The sequence below is a fragment of the Pygocentrus nattereri genome, chromosome 21 (genome assembly GCF_015220715.1).
Source record: "Pygocentrus nattereri isolate fPygNat1 chromosome 21, fPygNat1.pri, whole genome shotgun sequence".
NCBI classification, from domain to species: Eukaryota; Metazoa; Chordata; class Actinopteri; order Characiformes; family Serrasalmidae; genus Pygocentrus; species Pygocentrus nattereri.
The window spans coordinates 20,540,584-20,559,359 of NC_051231.1; the positions used below are offsets into that span (position 1 = coordinate 20,540,584).

General features: G+C 39.0%; 1 protein-coding gene across 1 annotated transcript in view; it reads right to left on the minus strand.

Annotated features, from left to right (window-relative positions):
• Positions 1-18,143, minus strand: part of cntn2 (contactin 2) — a 48,804-nt gene extending 30,661 nt beyond the window's left edge. The window contains exons 1-2 of the mRNA XM_017694675.2: positions 17,963-18,143; positions 3,779-3,879 (exon numbers count right to left, since the gene is read on the minus strand). Coding sequence (XP_017550164.1) covers positions 3,779-3,836 — 58 coding nt within the window. The 5' untranslated portion in view covers positions 3,837-3,879; positions 17,963-18,143. The remainder of the gene's footprint in view (positions 1-3,778; positions 3,880-17,962) is intronic.
• Between the last annotated feature and the right edge of the window lie 633 nt (positions 18,144-18,776).

Genomic DNA, 18,776 nt, shown 5'->3' on the forward strand with positions numbered 1-18,776 from the left:
GAGACAATGACTTATCAGGTACTGCTAGCTGATTCGTTTGCAGCATTTTTCTTGGTTTATTGAAAAACCTTAATTAAGTCATTTGTAATTAATGTAGCCTTTGGTTTGCTAAAAATGACTTTGGACTTTTGTCTAACCTTTGCCACTTATGCAAAACACAGCCAAAAGCTTTTTCACTTATAATAGGTAGCCAACGGCTTCCACATTTAAATGGAGGACTAAGTATTATTTTCTTGCTTAATTTAATATTTTAATATGCTTTAATCATCTTGTTAGATTTATGGATTAGCAAAATGTATGTATGTCTTAATACAGAAAATGGCACCATTTCTTTCTAGTGAGACCAAAGGTTTCTGTCAGTGGAGTGAATTGTTGGGAATGGTTGGATATGGTAATGTATAACACTATTTCCCCTCGCACAGGAGAACAGGCAGGAATCAGGAACATGATTGTAATATACCAGTAAGAGTCACTGCCATTGTAAACTGCTCTGTAATGTAGAACATTTCTTAAATATAGAACATAAAACAGGTTTGAATGATCATCTGCCTACTTCACAATAATATTCCAACTACTGAGGAACAAAGTGTACATTTCATTGGATAAAATAGTTTTCTTTTGGAGGCATACTTTTCATTCAAAAGTCACTATATCAACACATCATACTGCACTACTTATAGCATATAACAGATCTCTAAATAGCACAACAGAACCATATTGTGCTTGTCTTCTAATTGAATGTTTTCTTTCTGCTGGTAAAGGTAGGCTCTGAGTTGAGACTTTCTCTAGCTTAGAATTTGTTAGTTACAAGGCTGTCTTGTAGAATACACACCCACACACACACACACACACACCTTCTAAGCCGCTTCTCCTTCTGGGTCACAGGGTGTCTTGTAGAACCTAGTGCTTAATTGTAACTAGTTTCAGGTGTTGTTTCAGGTTAGCCAAAGGTGTGAATTGTAAGGGGCTGGGCTATCAGTCACAAGGCAGATAAATTGAGTACCCTGGAAGAATCAGTGTGTTTGTCTTCTAATCGAATATTCTTTCTGCTGGTAAAGGTAGGCTCTGAGTTGAGACTTTCTCTAGCCTGGAATCTGTTAGTCACAAGGCTGTCTTGTAGAATCTAGATCCCACAGATCACGTAGAACCACTCATCGTCGCAAGACCCGTAATTCCTTTAACCTCACCTATCCCCCACGGTCGTCTGAATCTCAGACCAGGGTGGCAGGTGGGCTTTGGAACTGCCTATCTGCTGTGCAGAAGACCTTTTCGTGCAGGCTCTCCACTGGTGTACCACAAGGCTTAGTGCTGGGTCCTCTTCTCTTTTCTCTTTACACTAGCTCTCTTGATGATGTAATATCATCTCATGGCTTCTCTTATCACTGTTATGCTGATGACACTCAACTAATGCTTTCTTTCTCACCCGCTGACACACAGGTTTCCAGTCGCATCTCGGCATGTCTGTCTGACATCTCTTCATGTATGGCAGCTCCCTACCTGAAGCTCAACCCTAGCAAGACTGAGCTACTACTCATCCATGCAACTACAGGTCCTCATCATGATCTTGCCATCTCATTTGAGAACTCTCTGTCTGTTCCACCTGTAGAGGCAAAAAGTCTTGGTGTGATTCTGGATGGCCAGATTCTCGACCCACATCGCAAACCTAACTCAGTCATGCAGATTTCTCCCGTACAACATCCGGAAGATCCAACTCTTTCTCACTCGAGAGGCCACCCAGGTGCTAGTGCAGTCTATTGTCATCTTTATGCTTGACTACTGCAACTAGCTCTTGGCTGGTCTTCCCATACAGGCCATCAAGCCTCTGCAACTCATCCAGAATGCGACACCACGGCTTGTCTTCAATCTCCTCAAGTTCAGCCACATCACCCCACTGCTGCACTCCCTTCACTGCCTTCCTGTAGCTGCATGCATCAGATTTAAAACCCTAACGCTTGCCTACAAAAATGGACCAGCCCCTATCTACTTGATGGCAATGCTGAAATCTCGAACTGTACCACGAGCCCTTCAAGCTTCAAGTACAGCTTGGCATCAAGACTGTTCTCTGTACTAGCACCCAGGTGATGGAATGAACTCACACTGGCTGTCCATACAGCAGAGTCTCTTGTGGTCTACAAACACAGACTAAAGGCACATCTCTTTATACAGCACTTAAATGAGCACTGAATTAAGTATTCATTGTAATGTATTGTACTGCACTTATGCATTGTATTGCACTGTTTCTTTTTTTCTAGGTATCAACAGTGACTTTTTGTTTCTATCAGTATCTGAGCTCAGGACAGCTAAATGCTGTAAATGTAAATTGTGGCTCAGGTATTGTGATAATATCATATTATGGGGATTGTAGTAACTCCCACCTCTAATGACAAGGGTTGGTGATATGAGGATATGCTATGATTATCCTGATAAATCACTACACTATATGCATTTCAGAGTATATCATGGTTATCAACAGTACTTTTAGAACACTAAACACTTAGATGCAACACTAAAAGACAGGTTTTTTCAATTTTATTTGAAGATCTTTTAGATTTTTTTAAAGTAAAGTTGAAAGATTTAGATTTATTTATTTTTAAATAAAAACAATTCATTCATAAAATGCTGTCTCATGTTTTCATGTCTCTACCGGAACACAAAGAGCTTTATGTATATAGCCACACCCCTGCATTTTAGAGCAGGGTGTGAGACGACATCCCTGTCTCTCACGGTCACATGGTGAGCAGTTAGATCCCATTGTTGTAAAGAAAATATGTTAAAAAGTCTAAAAATCAGTGTATAAAACTAAGAATTGTCATTACTGAAACTAGTTTTCTGCAAGTAAGTAATTTTATTTAGTGTTTTAATGAAAAATAGGATTTTATGCATGTACAACTGTTCTTAGCTGTGTTTTCTAGTTATATACTAGCTAGTGTTTTTAATCTCTGCTCAAAATTAACTAATATTGTCTATGAAAATATTTGGTAAAGTTTCTACAGTGATATGTTTGGTTTATTGGTGAGAAAACATTCAAACTTTTGATTTAATAAAATAGACATAGTTAAGTCATTGAGATATTCAAAGCAAAAGGCTGAAGTCCAATTGAGTTAAGTCCAAAAAGGGTTCTGAACTCTAAATTCAAACCTATTCAGCAGAATGATCCTTATAGTAATTGCAAAACTGCACAGTACCAAGTAGCTGGTGGAAAGTTTTACTTTATCCATTTATTTTTTAAAAAGAATTTTGTTCCCAAACCTCAAAAATGTGAAATATCCTGATGCATATCATGCATAGAGAAAATGTCTAAGTATTGTGATTTTACATATGGCCCACTCTTAAGTTAAAATTAGCAAAGCTATGTTTGCGTGCCTGCTGGTTCAGGCTCCTGGGGTAGTGAGTTTGACTGTAATAAGGCAGACTTTCCATTTTCATTAACCTTTAATAGTGTCTGAATCATTTCGACCCTGAGTAAAGAACACACAAAAACACCTCTCAAGAAAATCAAATCATTTCCACTCACTGACCTAAAATAACATGTTCAATAATTAATCTAGGTTGTAGCCCCTCTCTACATGGGCCCACTTCTAAAATATGCCAGACACATTTCCTGTCACCAACTTAACATCCTACATTTGTCTGATATTTCCACAGGGGGCTTGGGGGTTAGGGGAGCACCAAAAATGTGAGTATGTATTGGAAGCAAGTCTTCAGAAAGAACTCTCTAATGGGACCTCCACGGAGCTGAGGTGAAAGAAAAGGAGAGGACAGGGGGGAGTCTACTTACCCGCAGTGTGCCTCGGAGCCAGTGAGCTAAAAGCTAGCAGAAACAATAGGATCCTCATCCTCCTTTCGTAGCCACGCCCAATGAAACAGGCCTGTCAGCTCCTAAGACAGCAACATGAAAAATAGGGTTATTCACTCATTGCTAATTATTTCCCTTTTTGATGTTGTTATGATGCTATTATGAGGCTACAGGTAGCAGAGGTGATGTATTCTGCCATTAAGCTAACCCAGACCCTTGAAATGATGTACAAAAATTTTATTTACAGAATTTTTCTCTTACCCTAGATGTAACTGATCAGCCAAGATATGTTTGGTGGCTGTGGTTTGCTTATTTAGTTTTGCTTAATTAGTTTTGCACCATGAGGCCTGTGTAGTTAACAAGTGATGAGGAAGTTATGTAGCTATGTGGCTAACATGTAGTCACCAATTTAACACACTGGACTCTCTTGTGGACAGCAAGAACTATGACCCTGTACAAATACTTAAAACACGATGACTCTTCTCAGTCTCAAAAAAAGAGTGTGTTCATAAGAGCAGTGCTTCATATCAGTGTATTCAGCCTTACAGTGCACACAAAGGTGCTTGATGTACACAGCTATAGGTTTCTCATTATTTTGATTCTACACAGTAGTGAATGGTGCTTTGGTAACACATTTTTAATGGAGAGCTCTCCATTAGAGTTAGATTTCTGTTTATACAGCATCTGTTATTTTTATAATATAATGATAATTTATCCCTTCTCATACTGTTTGCACAAGGCTTTCTGGTGGCTAGAAGCTTCTACAAACTCCAGACATCAAAAATGTCGTGGCTGATCAGGGCGAAAACATTAAGAGGAAAGCTGTGTTAATTTGATTTTCAAACAAACCTTTGCTTTAAGATGATATGAAGTGCTTTAATCAGGAGAGTTCCAAACTGCCTAAAATATCCAATTCATTCAAGATGAAGGAGGATGGTCAATAAACTCATGATGTTATGTGAAACCCATGATGTTATGTGAAACTGCAAAGTTGGAGAATGAGCAACTCCAGAAAGTTCTCTTTCCCCTTCTGGTCTATTCTTTGGAAAAATTAGCACTCTGGCTCAATGCCTCATGTTCAACTTTCACTTCTTGTCGTATCCACTAAAATGGCAAGACTGGGAAGATTCCTAACAAGCTTCTCCAGTAGTTTAAGCTTGCATGCTTGAATAAGCTTAGCTTATGAGAAGGGCTGAGTTGCATTGACACTGTATGACTATGTCAAGTCTGCAGCCTAATCTACCCTGTCAGCTTCCCTATTCCCTCTCTCGGATCTGTCGCCTGCAGATGTGCGCTTGACAGTGGGACCTATTAAGACAAGGGTCCCAATCTGAGAGAAGGGCCTCCTTGAAATAAGTTAAGGTGTAATTGGCCAGGCAGTAGCCAGCACTAGAGAGCTATGCTGGTCTCAGTTAGGTCCTCCTTGTATCTGTACAGAGCCTGTGGGGTTTGTTACTCTTAAAGTGCTGCATAACCCCTTGTTGGACCTATATATCGCCACTTGCAAGTCTGTCCTAGGCTGAAACAAATGGCCATTCATGTCAGACATGTCACTGCTCCACTGTGGATCCTGGTAAGTCAACTGAGACAGTGTAAATACATAACTCCGACAGCAGATGTGCTATTTGTGATGTGCTCTTCACACGAGTGGTGCTCCAAGCAGCTCCCAGCAGTCATTTGCTGAGGTTCAAGTGTGAAAGAATGAGGGTATTATCACACAGATTCTTAAATTATGCTCAGACGAGGGACTCTGAGGGCTGATTGCCGCCTGGTTGTGTCAAGCCCCTCTCGAGAACCTTGTTTTCTTAGCATCTAGGCGCAGACATTGTAGCACTTCAGCCACCCACCTCTTAGCCAAACAACAACAGGATTTCAGAGAATAAATGGCAAGTTTTTTGCCCTCTGACTGAGGTGGATGCTGAGGTTGTGGAGGCTACACTGTGATAGTTATGTAGGGGTCCATAATTGGTACAAATGTACAAATATTTCCAGCTCTCTTTAACCATTCTTATCCCTCCACCTTTTCCTTCCTTTGTTTCACTATAAAAAAAGGAATGTGCCACAAATGACTCAAAGATGGCCTAAGGCGATATAGCTTTCAGTGCTGCCCCAACATCTGCTGATGGCGTGCAGCGTCCCAAATGGTGTCTTCACAGCAGGTGGCATGTTTGGGGTAGGACTCTAGGAGAGTAGGGGCGGGACCAGTACAGGAAACACATAAAAACATTATCATCTAAGGAATATTTGATCAAGCAACATATTTCCTGGCACAGTTGCCCCAGTGACCTCCATCCATGCCTCTGTCAACAGACCATGAACGTGTTTCGGATGCTGAAAGACAAACACATTAAATGAAGCAAGCCACAAAAAAAACCCAGTCTTGAGAAAATAGCTAGCAGATTCTTTGCTAAGGAGAAAAAACAAGGCCCTTCACAGGCTCAAACATCCTTAGCGAACATCAAACAGCCTTTCAGAAATCCATTCTCCATGTGATCTAAAAACTAGCCTGCCAGTCTCAGCTGTACTCTGGTCTCTGTATAAATATGCAGCCCCTATTGCAGATAAAGCACAATTTTAGAAGAGAGAGTTTAAAAGAGCAGCTGTGAGAGGAATTATAATAATGCTTTATGCAGGCAAATGACATCTCCACTGCTTTGCAGAACAAATACCAAAAATGCTGAAATTGCATTTTTTGAAAAGACACACATGATGAGAACATCATTATGCATGATGTTACAAACCAAGATCATGATAATTCTTATATACCAGACGTCATCTGTGGTTTCTATGTGTGGTGCTCTACTCATAATATGGTTTTGATTATGTTTACGAACCATCCTTTCTCACACCACTTCAAAAAATGCCCCTTAAAAAGCCACCAGTGGCTCCAGGTTATATAAACTCACATAATTGCCTCTTCAGTAAACAGTGCAGGAGCTATGACAACTTGGATATTGCTTTATAAGTATTCACACCATGCTTCAGTGTTTGTTGTGAGGCTTGTTGCTCTGTGTGTTTGTGCACAGCCATGAGCTGGCCTGCCTGGCTATTTGTGCAACGATTTGAAATGCAAATTTGCCATTTTGGTACATCAATCAAGAATGTGCTACATCACATCTGCAAAGCTCATTCTCATTATAACTTATTTAGTTAGGCTAAATTTGTGACATTCGAAGCATGACATTAAGTTGAAGCAGGACGGCAAAGCATGACTGAAATTTAAAGAACAGACTGTAATGAGCAGTGACAAGAAGATCTGCTACCTTTTTAGTGCAAGATCATTATCTCTCTAATCTTCAGGCATAGCAGGAATACTAACTGACACATCAATCTGTTTACTAACAAGGGGGCACTTCAAATCGTCTTTGTGCAGTCTTTCTTTGTACCAATTTCTCAAAACAGCATCCACTAACTCCCAAAGTTTGGCTGATTTGTCCATTTTTTAGACAACAACATCTTCAATCCTAACCAATATTATTATTTTAGCGTTGAGGCAGTGTTTTTCAGCTGCACGTGTAATGGTGCAAAAGAAAACTTCCATGAGTTAGACTATATATACAAAAAATAAATACAGTATTTTCAAAAAGCACCAAATAAAATTTGAGAGTTTGAAATAGAGTGAATCCACAAATTATGAGCTTCAAAGCAAAGGAAATGTTTATTTTTCCAACAAGGCAGAAAGTTTCTTTTAAAGACATTTCATCATCATCACTTTCATCATCATCACTTTTATTTATATTGCGCCTTTCCCAAGCTCAAGTACGCTTTACAATGAAAGAACATCAACACATTAAACAACACATTAAACAAAAGGACAATGCAGGTAAACATTTAAGTATAAATGGAACAACAATAACACAGTGAAAACAACAGAGATTTGAACAGAGATGTGAATGAAGACAGGTAGGTTGCATCCTGAAAAGAGTATTTCATAATTTGGAATAATAAGTAATAATTTATTTAAACATATTTGAACATGGGAGGGCACTGCAAGATATTCAACTCTAAAACAGGGACTTTCAAAAGAGCCACATTAGGCCAACATTAGGCATAAATAGAAGTGTTTCCACTGTATATTTTTTATACATTCATAATTTTGCTTCAGAATTTTATGTGTGTCATGAAGCTGCAATCACAAAACTCTGCAAAGTCAAAGTCCTTAACAAAATGGTTGTCAGTCTGGAGGACTATTCAGACAATTTTAGCACTTCGTGAGGGGGCTGGGTTGACCTTATTTTGAAATGCAATTAAGTTCAGTTTTACATTTTGTGGAATTTTGTGGACAGTGGTGATCTGTAATATGAATAAAGTGGGTCATAATCATTTTTTTTTGTTCTGTGCAAACCTGTTGTAATGTGTTAATGCTAGCCAGCTAACCAACAAGAAATAGTTACTCTTAAGGACAAACAAGTATATCTTGTTTGTTTACAACTTTACAGTGAGAAAATGTATTGAGTGAAACAGGTAAAACTGATCATCTCCACCTGTTTTACAGGGGCTTGACAGTAAAGAAAAGAAGCCGAAGGGTGGAGAGATGGAGGGGGTAGGTTTGGGGGCCCGTCACAGCTGTTGAAAATAGCCCTAGAGGAAACACTGTGTATAGGTCTTTATTTAGCTTTTACATGATATTAAACACTGGATGTCATCCAACAAAAAAAGTTCAACTACGACAAGACCAGGTCTGGACCAAGGCTAGTGAGCTTTTCATTGATTTGGATGGCATAACTGTAACTCCTTCCACTATTGCTAGAAACCTTGGAATTATCTTTGACTCTATATTTTATTTTCAGTCATATATAAGCTACTTACCAGATGCAGAAACACTGGTTCACGTTTCCATAGGTTCACATCACATTTACTCAATTCATCTTCAGGTTTCTGCCTCAAATCTTTGAGCAAACTGCAATATATCTAGAACTCTGCTACTTAATACCCACACCAGGAAATCTGTCCATATCTCTCTCATCCTCCAACAACTTTACTGGCTTCCAGTTATGGCCTGTCCAGCACGCCCTGTTCAGAATACTTACCATTACATCTAAAGCACTTCACTGACTTGTTCCTCCCTAATTCTCTGAACTACTAGCCCTCTGTTTGCCCACTCAGATCTGATACAGGTGTTCTTACAGTGCCACTTCTCCCAAAGTCTGGAATGTGTTACCTTAATGCCTCCGAGTTTTTTGCAAGTTGCAAGTATTTCCTCTTTCAAATCAAAACTTTAGATCCACCTGTTCTCTCACTGTTTCCTAATTGTAACACAAGATGTTTTCTGCTTTTCATGCATGCACACAATCTTTTTTATCTCTACAATTCTGTTTTTCTCTATTATTCTTAATACTTTATTATTTGCATTTGTAATAAAGCTCTTACTTGTGTTTTTGAGTCTATGAAAGGATTCTATTAAAAAGTAATATTACTATATGGATTCTTGTTTTAAATGGGAGTAATATGAATTCAACTTAAAAAATTGCATTATGTATCGGTATATCAACCTACTCTCTGCCATCAGAGTGACCCTTTGTTATTTACCACAGTGCTACATATCGCAATCACAATCTTTTTTTCATGCTAATGGACTGGAGGTTAGACAACTTGTCAAAGAATGCGACTATTACACAAGAGGTCATTGGTTTTCACTTAATGTAATTTAATGACAGTCATCCTCCCCAGTGTATTCTCCTGCCATTGTCTCCATAAGGGAAAAGGGTACATCTCACGCCATTAGGCCTGTACTCATAAGCAGATTTGACGCTGCTAACACAAAGGCAAATAAATAGCTGTCAACTCTGTGATGCATTATTTAACAATGACTTCTTCAATATTTCACCATGCTGTCACATAGTACGGCCAAAATAACAAGATTAAATCTTTAAAGCATCTTAGACAATCCCTTATCTCAGCCAAAAGATTTGCAACAAGGAGAATCTGGGTACAAACAGTTGTTATGAAGCCATGGCTGGCCAATAGCTGTAATACAGTGATGTCTAACTAATGGGTGGTGTCAGAAAGAAGAAAGGAGTAAGGCAGTGCGCTAAAAAGTGCTATGGATAACAGGCACACAAGCTCAAATAGCACAGTGAGGAGAAACAGAGAAATAGCCGGAGCTGAGAGCATCCCTTTTTACCCCGACTCCTGTGGAAAACTGAAACCAATCAAGCACTATGGTTCAAACGGCTTGGATTTCACACACCCTCAGAATAAATGCCCTTTCTTACAGTTTTGCTTTGCATAAGTGTCCAGCAGTTCACCAAATGGAGCTGAGAGATAGTAAAGCCTCAGTGGAGCTAGACTTACTTGTTACTGTAGGTTTCTTGTGATTAAGCAAAAGCAATTAGAAACTTACACTGCAGCAGCACAGTGGTAGCACTTCATGCTATAATACATAATTACAAACTAATTGTTGTGATGTAAAAGAATTGGAGTCTAATTGGTACTGAGATGAGGCAATCTACAAGGCAGAGAATTTTGCTGTGTACCCAATTTACACAGATTGAAAAAATGTCACCATGGCCGTTTTAAAAACTAAAGAAAATGGTCTAGCAATTTCTGTTTTTTTATTTTTTAACTACCATTTTGAGCAAGCAAACAAATGCATATGATATTGGCACAGAAGGACTAAGGTCACAGCATGAGTTAATATCCCTTTTAGACCGCATGCTTTCTGCATGCATGTACTGTATGTACACAGTGAGGCCACAGCAGCAGCTTAGGCCAGCAGTGTGCCACCTGCTCTGATTGTCATGACTTGCATCCATGTGCATAATGGTGCACCCTTCCCACCCCCTTGCCATGCAGATGGTGCACAAGATGGTGTTTGTCGGGCCACTGGAGTCAACCGCCATGCCTGAAAGTGGTGTGAGAGAAAGTGTGAGAGCAAGAGACCTGAGAGAGTCAAACAGCCTCATGGGAGTTTGCCAGCCAGTCTGTAACTGAAATATCAACATGACAGTCTGCAAGTGCTGTCGGCATGCCAAGGCAAAGCATGCCAGTGATGTGCTGTAGTCCTGATAGAGGGTGATGGTAAGTCTTGCCCTTTCGAGGAAAGGATAGGCTTGCATTCAAGTGACCTTTCACAGACTGGAAACATAATTCAATCTAACAGATTTTCTTCCTCCTTATTCTTACGTTTACGTTTGTTTTACAGAATTCCTCTTTCTGTATTCAGAACTTTTTCATGGTGTTTAATGCCTGGTTCCTTAACATGTCAAACAGTTCAAACTACATCAGAAAAGACTTTCATGTTTTATCCATCAAGACAGTAGAGTGGGAGAACTCTCTCCGATTCCCTATGGATTGAGCAGGGAATATGAAATTCAAGGGCATCCAGCTACCTTTCAATCTTTTACTCCTTAACCTGAAGGATTATTATTCAGTTATTAATATTAGGACTTATAATTCAGTGACTATGCATGCAAGGTGTGGTCTCTGCCAACATCCTTGCTCCACAGTAATAGAATGAGCTTTTCCCTGAACTCCATTTTGCCTGGCCTTTCTGTTTCTTTCACCAAAGTCTAAGGCTAACTTTACACAGTAAAAATTTCAGGCAATTTTAGTTACTTTAAACATACATGAAACATAACTGCAGTTATGTAATGTAAAACATTTAAAACAAGCTTCATGAAACAGCTAATCGAAATGGTGATACGCATCACGTGATCATGTCAACCGACATTAAATGAACAAGAAAATAAAACAGCCAACTGACTCAAGGTTCAGTTTCCTGAACCATGATGACAAATGTAAGTTCCCTGAAGCTAACATCTCCTAAACAGCTGAGTTAATTAGCCAGCTAAGGATAACAGCTGTTTGTATGGCTACTTGTGCCACTGTTTATTTTTCTCTGTTAGCCTGCTGTTACTGTGATATACATGTCTAGATTCACTCCTCTTTTGATTCCCTTTAAAACACAGCGCTCAGAGCCTTTTACTCAGAAATAATTTACACAGAGCTCTTTGGAAACGAAAGAATCAAAATTATTGCAAAAAAGGAAATCGAGATGCACTCTTCGGTGAACTTAATTTTAGTGGCTTAACGTACACAGAACAGACTAAAAAAATACTTCAAAGATATGGTAAAGAACTGATAAATACACATAAACAAACAGCAATGTTAGCTAGAAAAATATACAAAGATTATAAACATATCAAAGCAAATATGTCAATAACACCTTGTGGATGACTTGAGATGAAGTAAGAATGATATGTTGTATTAAAACATTGCAAGCTCACTAGTGGAGTAACTGAATCTGTTGCATGCAACTTTGTTTTTGAATTTGCCTGATATAACTGTCAAGTTGCATGGAAATTATGCTGCAAAGAACTTACAACATGCAATTAGTTGAATGAAAGTTTCACCATGAGTCCTGTGTTTTTTTTTTTTTTTTTTATGACATATAAATTCAGATATCAACTCAGAAATGCCCGTCCATAGTATGCATATTCTGTAGAAGAGCATCTGCTAACTGAATAAATGTAAATGTTGTACAAATTAGTACAGGATTAGCAACGAACTATGAAACTCATTTATCTACGCATTGTAGTTAGGGGAGTGAGAAACTGAAGTGATAACCCACATACAGGCTCTAGCAGTTTAAGGGAGTAAAATACATATCGAAATTTCAGATGAGAATGCTTGTTCCATATCTCCGGCACCAGTCAGGCTATTGAGATTTTTCCATCACTCTGAGTGACAGGACAGAGCACTCTCTCTCCTCTCCATTACACACCCACTGCGACAAGACCCACTGAGTGCCAAATGACGCTGGAGCCATGGACAGCGGTGACCATGCTCAGTGACTTCAGTGAGAACAGGGCATGTTCTCAGTAACAAACGAAACATCTGTGTCTGCCCAAAAGACAATGTAGCTTTATGTTCGTACTTTCTGCTGCCAGAAGTAAACAGAGCCTCATCTGTGCTAAAGACCTTAACAGTAAAGATAAAGGAACCTCCATCTTTTCCAGTTCTCAACCACCACTTCTTCACTCACACACAAAACCCGCCATTCTTGCTGGGAGATAGATCTCGACACAGCAGATGTAGAGATGCCTGACCTTTTTGCCCTGGACGTAGGCATATTTGACCTTGAGACCTCTGACCACTATGACTAACAGGCTCTCCATGTATCCAGCATTATTTATTAGTGCTCTTGCAAAGAAGGGTGAGAGAATTTGTAGTGAATACAACAATCCCCTAAGGCACTGGTGACCTGGATGTATTTAAGTTAGGGTTAAAGAAATCCAAGCCCTCTGGACGAAGAAGCTGTTAAATTCTGTGGGACGTTTTGGTATGAATAATTCAGAGCAGTAAATGCATGATACTTACTGTCTTGGTTTTATGGGCTAAGGGCTCTGGACAGGGTCATTTTTCAGCAGCTAGACGAAATGTGCTCCCAGCAAACCCTAATCTAATTCCATCCCACATCATCACAGCATTCTCAGTTCTTTAAAGGAGCAGCTCATTCTCACACCATCTATTATACAATGTAAGAAGATGAAAAGGTCATCTCCCAGAGACGCTTCATAGAGAGCAGATAAACCTGATACAATAGATATACAAATTTAGAAATGCCCCCTCATGTTGAAGGTGTACATGTTGAGAGATTAAAAATGCTGTTGTATCCCAAGAATACCAAGCTCCTCTGTAACCTTTGCTCTTACGCCCTCGCAAACCTCTGAGAACACATTTCCTTGTAATACTGGCACTCTCTCACACACATCTGTCATGTTTGGTCAAAGCACAGTCAAGGGAGAACACAGTGAGGATAGGGAAGAGTGATCAATAAAGACTCATATCAAGTGTAAAAAGCATTTCTATAACTGATAATGTTGGATAACATAATTTAGTATGATCAAATATAAAATATTCCAATAGATTTAATTAAACAGTGCTTTACTGACTAATCTGAATGACAGCTTTAGTCAAATATTATGAGCAATTCTCTATTATTACAATTCTTAAACTCATATAAACATCAGAAACAAATAAAATCCGAAATAATGCAAATATTTCTGCACAGAGCAATATTTCCTACATTTGATAATTCAAATATTTGAACATTCAAATAACTAATACTTTTTATGAAGCCATGCAGTTCCAAGCACCACTTTTTAGCAATTTGAAAGGAAACACACATTTTCTACTGCTTGGAATTGCTATTCTTTTATACTCTCAGCTGCATTTATTTCCAAGAATAAACAAAAGCCAGACAACTACTTGCAAGCTGTTTAGAGCTCTAGGAAACTACACTGAGTGTCCAACATCATTTACTTTAGCACATGCTTCAGTTGAAAGCTGTGCTTGCATGGCTTAAAACACTTCAGTACACAGAAACAGTCACTTAACTGTTCACTTATAAAAGTTAACCAAGAATGTTATTATATTTTTGGTTAAAAAACTGTTTCTGCTGCTTCCTTGCTCCGCTCTTCACTTTAAAACAGTACAGCAAACTGTTCAGTGTTTCCACTCTGGGTGCAACCCCAGAAATAGCATTTGTGCTGTATCTACTTTTTCCAGTACTGTGTCACATCTTATATGTTTCACTTAAAGGAACATCTAAATAAAATGATGAAAAATAAAACTGGAAAGAAAATAAGTAGTTCATGCAGAAGTAAAAATAAATCAACTAAAAACAAAAAGAAAAACTAAAAAGCTTTCATTCAATCACCAGAGTGAAATTTTGTGATAATATTCAATATTCAGAAATAAAATATTGGATAGCTGCATCCCTAGGTTCTACTGAAATTTTTCAAATATATGTTACATGTATTACAGCATGACATACTGCGATGTTTTATTAGTCTCAAAAGCAATTTAGGCCTCTGAATGAAAAATTAGATTTTTAAAAATAACATTTACACCATGTTCATCTTCAGACCTTTTTTAGTGAACCAAAGTAGCAAAATATAATTCTGATGAAGACAAAGCTTCAATCAAAAACCTTCCTCATTTACATATATAGCCATATGTTATACCATGAAACAAATATTTGGCTACACTGAAACACACCACTACATATTGTGGTTTATCTGTGAAATTTTGGCAATACTGATAAATCCACTATACCTACAACATCAACTGATATCATCCAACCGATATATCGGTGAGACCCCAATCAGAGCCAAAACGATATAGCCCAGATATATTCTCAATACTGACATATAGTAAAGTTAATGGAATCCTAACAGACAATTACTGAAGGTTGGAACTGTACTCATTTTGAAACACACATGACTGGCACGACCACTTTCCATTATGTTGTAGAAATAGGTTTATCGATCCAAAATATCCTTCAACTTGACCTTACAGCGACAAGACTGATGTGCAATACACAACAGCTTGAGACACTGACCATGAAGCGGCTATTGCCAGTGTATGACTGAGACAAAGAAAGAGATGTAAATAACCTGAGGTTGCTCTGCCTTTACTGTAGTGAGAACTCAATAGATCTGAGGAACAGATAGTGAGTAAACTAATAAAGCTAAATCCACAAGAGGATGCCCTTGAGATCTCCTCAAACATTAGCCGCTCTCCAAAAAGCTCCCCAAGCTCAGCCAGCACCCCATCCCTGAACTCAATCTCTTTTGGAAAACGGGAATCTACTGAATGTTTCATGAGCCAGGGCAGATATAGCACATGCCCTCATTCCCATGGAGTTCGAGGCTATATTTACATGGATTACTTTATAAATACTTCCAGGTCGTAGGCAAGTCCCTGGATGAACCACAGCTTGGCTGAATTATAATCAGCATCTTCGGAAACATTTGGCTCATAAATATTGGTGCACTCATCCTTGAGTGGCTTGTTAATGGAATCTCGGAGAGATATTGTTCACCCTCATGCATTCTTTCATTTTGTTGTTCTCTCTCTCAATCTCGTTCTCCTTCCCCCCTCCTTCATTTTCAGTTCTGGATGAACACCTGAGCACACAGCGCATTGCTGGTTGTGACTGCTGGCCAGAGGCAGCCCAGTATTAGCAGTCCACTGCGTGCTTTCCAACGCTGCTTCACTGAGCTTTAATTTACTTGGCTGTTGCCACTGCTGCTGTTTCTGCAGCGTCTGTCACGCAAGGCTTTCACTGTCCCATCTACCCAAATACTTTCAAGTCCTATCCGATATTCACTCTCAGGACAAGTGTCTCACCCTCAACTAGATCTGATTGTGCTGCTTAACTCAAACAATTCTTCACTGAGATAGATTCTGAGAATTACACAGAACAACTAACTTTTAGGTGCCATATAACAACCACTTTTGGGTCCCTGAAGAACCTGTTAATGGATATTTCTCAAAAGAATATCTTTTTTGTAAATGAGATGCACAAGTGAGAAGAACTTTTTATAGTTTAATCCCTTAAAATCCTAGACTTGTTGCATTAAGGCTTATTATTCAGTAACAACAGGGACATAAAAAATGAAGACCCACATAATGTAAAGATTCTATACCAACTCAAGGCTTTTCCTACATCTAAGCCAATTACAATTTAGGAACAAATAGAGAGGGGGAATGTTCCATCCCAATGTTTTGCCTTTTCAAACTTTGATTACTCAATTATTTGTCTAAATGATTAAAAGATTGTTCAATTACTAATATAATCAGTAGTCACGGCCATGAATGCCTGGAGTGAAAAGGCAGTCTAAAGAGAAATGACACTAAAGACTCTGTGTTTTTGCCTGTTGCTTAAAATAATCAGTAAAATCACACAAAACTGGGAGAATTTGCTGTAATGAAATCGTTATCAAAATCTAAATAAGCTATTAAAAACCCTGACTGATGTACCTCTATTATACAGTCTTGTTTATCAGACTCTTTGTAGTCTGCTAGCTTTATGAGACCAAATCCAAACTGAATTTACAGCACCTACTTCAGGAGTACGGAGGACAAGAGTAAACGACAGGAGATAAAATTTGGAAATGGGGTAAATACAAAAACACAAAGAAATCCAAATGCATACTGCAAAGAGGAACCCAAGAAGCAACTGGACTAGAGAATGCATCACAACTGGAGAATGTGACTAAAATTACAGTCCATTTACAATGACTCAATTACTTATGACTGGTGTTACACTAATGTCTGTCACAAGTTATGAACAAAAGCTATGTTGTTTAATGCTGAACAAGAACCAAGACTATGGTAGAGAATGAAAAGCATTCTCCATGTCTAAATTTGAGGGTTATCAGCAAATCTCTCAGAAGAGCTGCCATCATTCCTTCAGTCTATGAGATCTGAACAAAGCAGTTAATGCTGAAACTTTGGCCCGTTATCTCTTGTCCTAAGTTTGCATGTGGCCACAGAAAGACTCTATTGAAGGCACGGATGAGCTCCAGTCGATGCGCTTTCCTTTTACCATAGTGTCTATAGCAGTCTAATGCAAGATACTTTGATAAGGCTTGTTGTATCTTTTAACCTTTTCTCACTAAAATGTTGAGTTGACGTTGATTTTTGAATCAGTGAAATTACGAGTTAAACAAAAATTGGGTTGATAATGAAAAGAATGTCTTAAATGCGAAAATCAGATTAGTGGCTGTCATAATGTCACTTTGCCTCTTTAGACATAGAAGGTAGCACAGTGTGGAAGAGCCAGTGCACCTGTGTGTAGGTAACGTTAGCTAGGTGTGTATGTGTGTTGTGAGCTGTGCCAGCTCCACCATGTCCAGCTGGCACAGGGCACAGTCATACACAGAGTGAAAACTAGGTGAATGTTACGTTTTTAGTAGGACATCTCCACGCTAAAGACGAATAAGACAGGGGCTGCTAACTACATGAACTAACAGAAAGAAATCCTTCCTAAAAGTGAAGAAAGCTGTGGAATGGAACATTAATTAACTAACAGCAGGTCTCGTCTATAAAGCGAAGAGGAATCAAAGCTACCTGAGCATCTCCTCCACCGGCACCGTCCTAAAGCCAATACTCGTAGCTGCCAGGCGTTTCTGATATAAACAGACACGGACTGGATCTCATTTTCAGTCACCGGGGCTAAGCTAACGGCATCGAGAACGTACGTCAGGCTGACGATGCTAATGCGCAGTCAGCTAGTGGATATGAGTGGATAGTGGATATTTTTACACTGTACACACTGTTTTCATTTCACTGTTTTTATTGCTGGTCAACCGCAGAGAAAGCCACAGAGAGAGAGAAAGAGAGAGAGAGCATAATTATGGTTCTAGCTCTTACCTTCACTCTGTGAGGATGAGCAGGCAGTTTACCGTTGAGGCTCTGCCGAACGACCTGCAACACGACCGTGTGTTTTCAGAGCTGGAGCTAAATTCTCTGCCTCCTCTTCTCCTGACACAGCTTTGTTAGTCAGGCAGCCTGTCGCAGTAGGATGGGTCGGTCCCTCTCTCTCGCTCTTTCTCTCTCTCCCACTCCCTCTCCCCCATTCGAAAGCGTAGCCCTCTTTCCTCCTTCTGTCGTGAACCAGTCCACCAATCCACTTTGTCTTCTCACAGCTTCAGCCCCTCCCTCCTCCCCGCTTCTCTCTTGCTCTTTCTCTCTCACTGTGCAGTTCAATGGGCTACACAGGCATCACCGCTTTTTATGCAACATTGCCAAGACACTATAAGAGCAGTCTAAATTTTACACCAGACTTGAACTACTTGAAAAATTATTTTAACCCTTCGATGCATGAACGACCAATACCTACACTCTTCCATGAGTGGGGTCAAAAATGACCCCAATTAGAATCAATGTGTTTTTGCAATGAATTAAAAAAAATGCCTTTAATTTTGGTTAAAGGTGATTATATTTATTATACTTGGGTCAACAAAATACTGATTTTACATTTAACATGCATATGTATAACTTTTATAAATTTTTTTCACAAGAAATAACATCAAAAATTATTGTTAGTATGCCCATGTGTCTGCAGGACAAAAAAGAAAATGAACATACATAATACCAGAACACTGTCCACTCACATTTGCCCACACAAAATTATTTTCTCTATTCACTGTGTGCAATTGTCACAAACTATTTGCTTTTGGCTGTG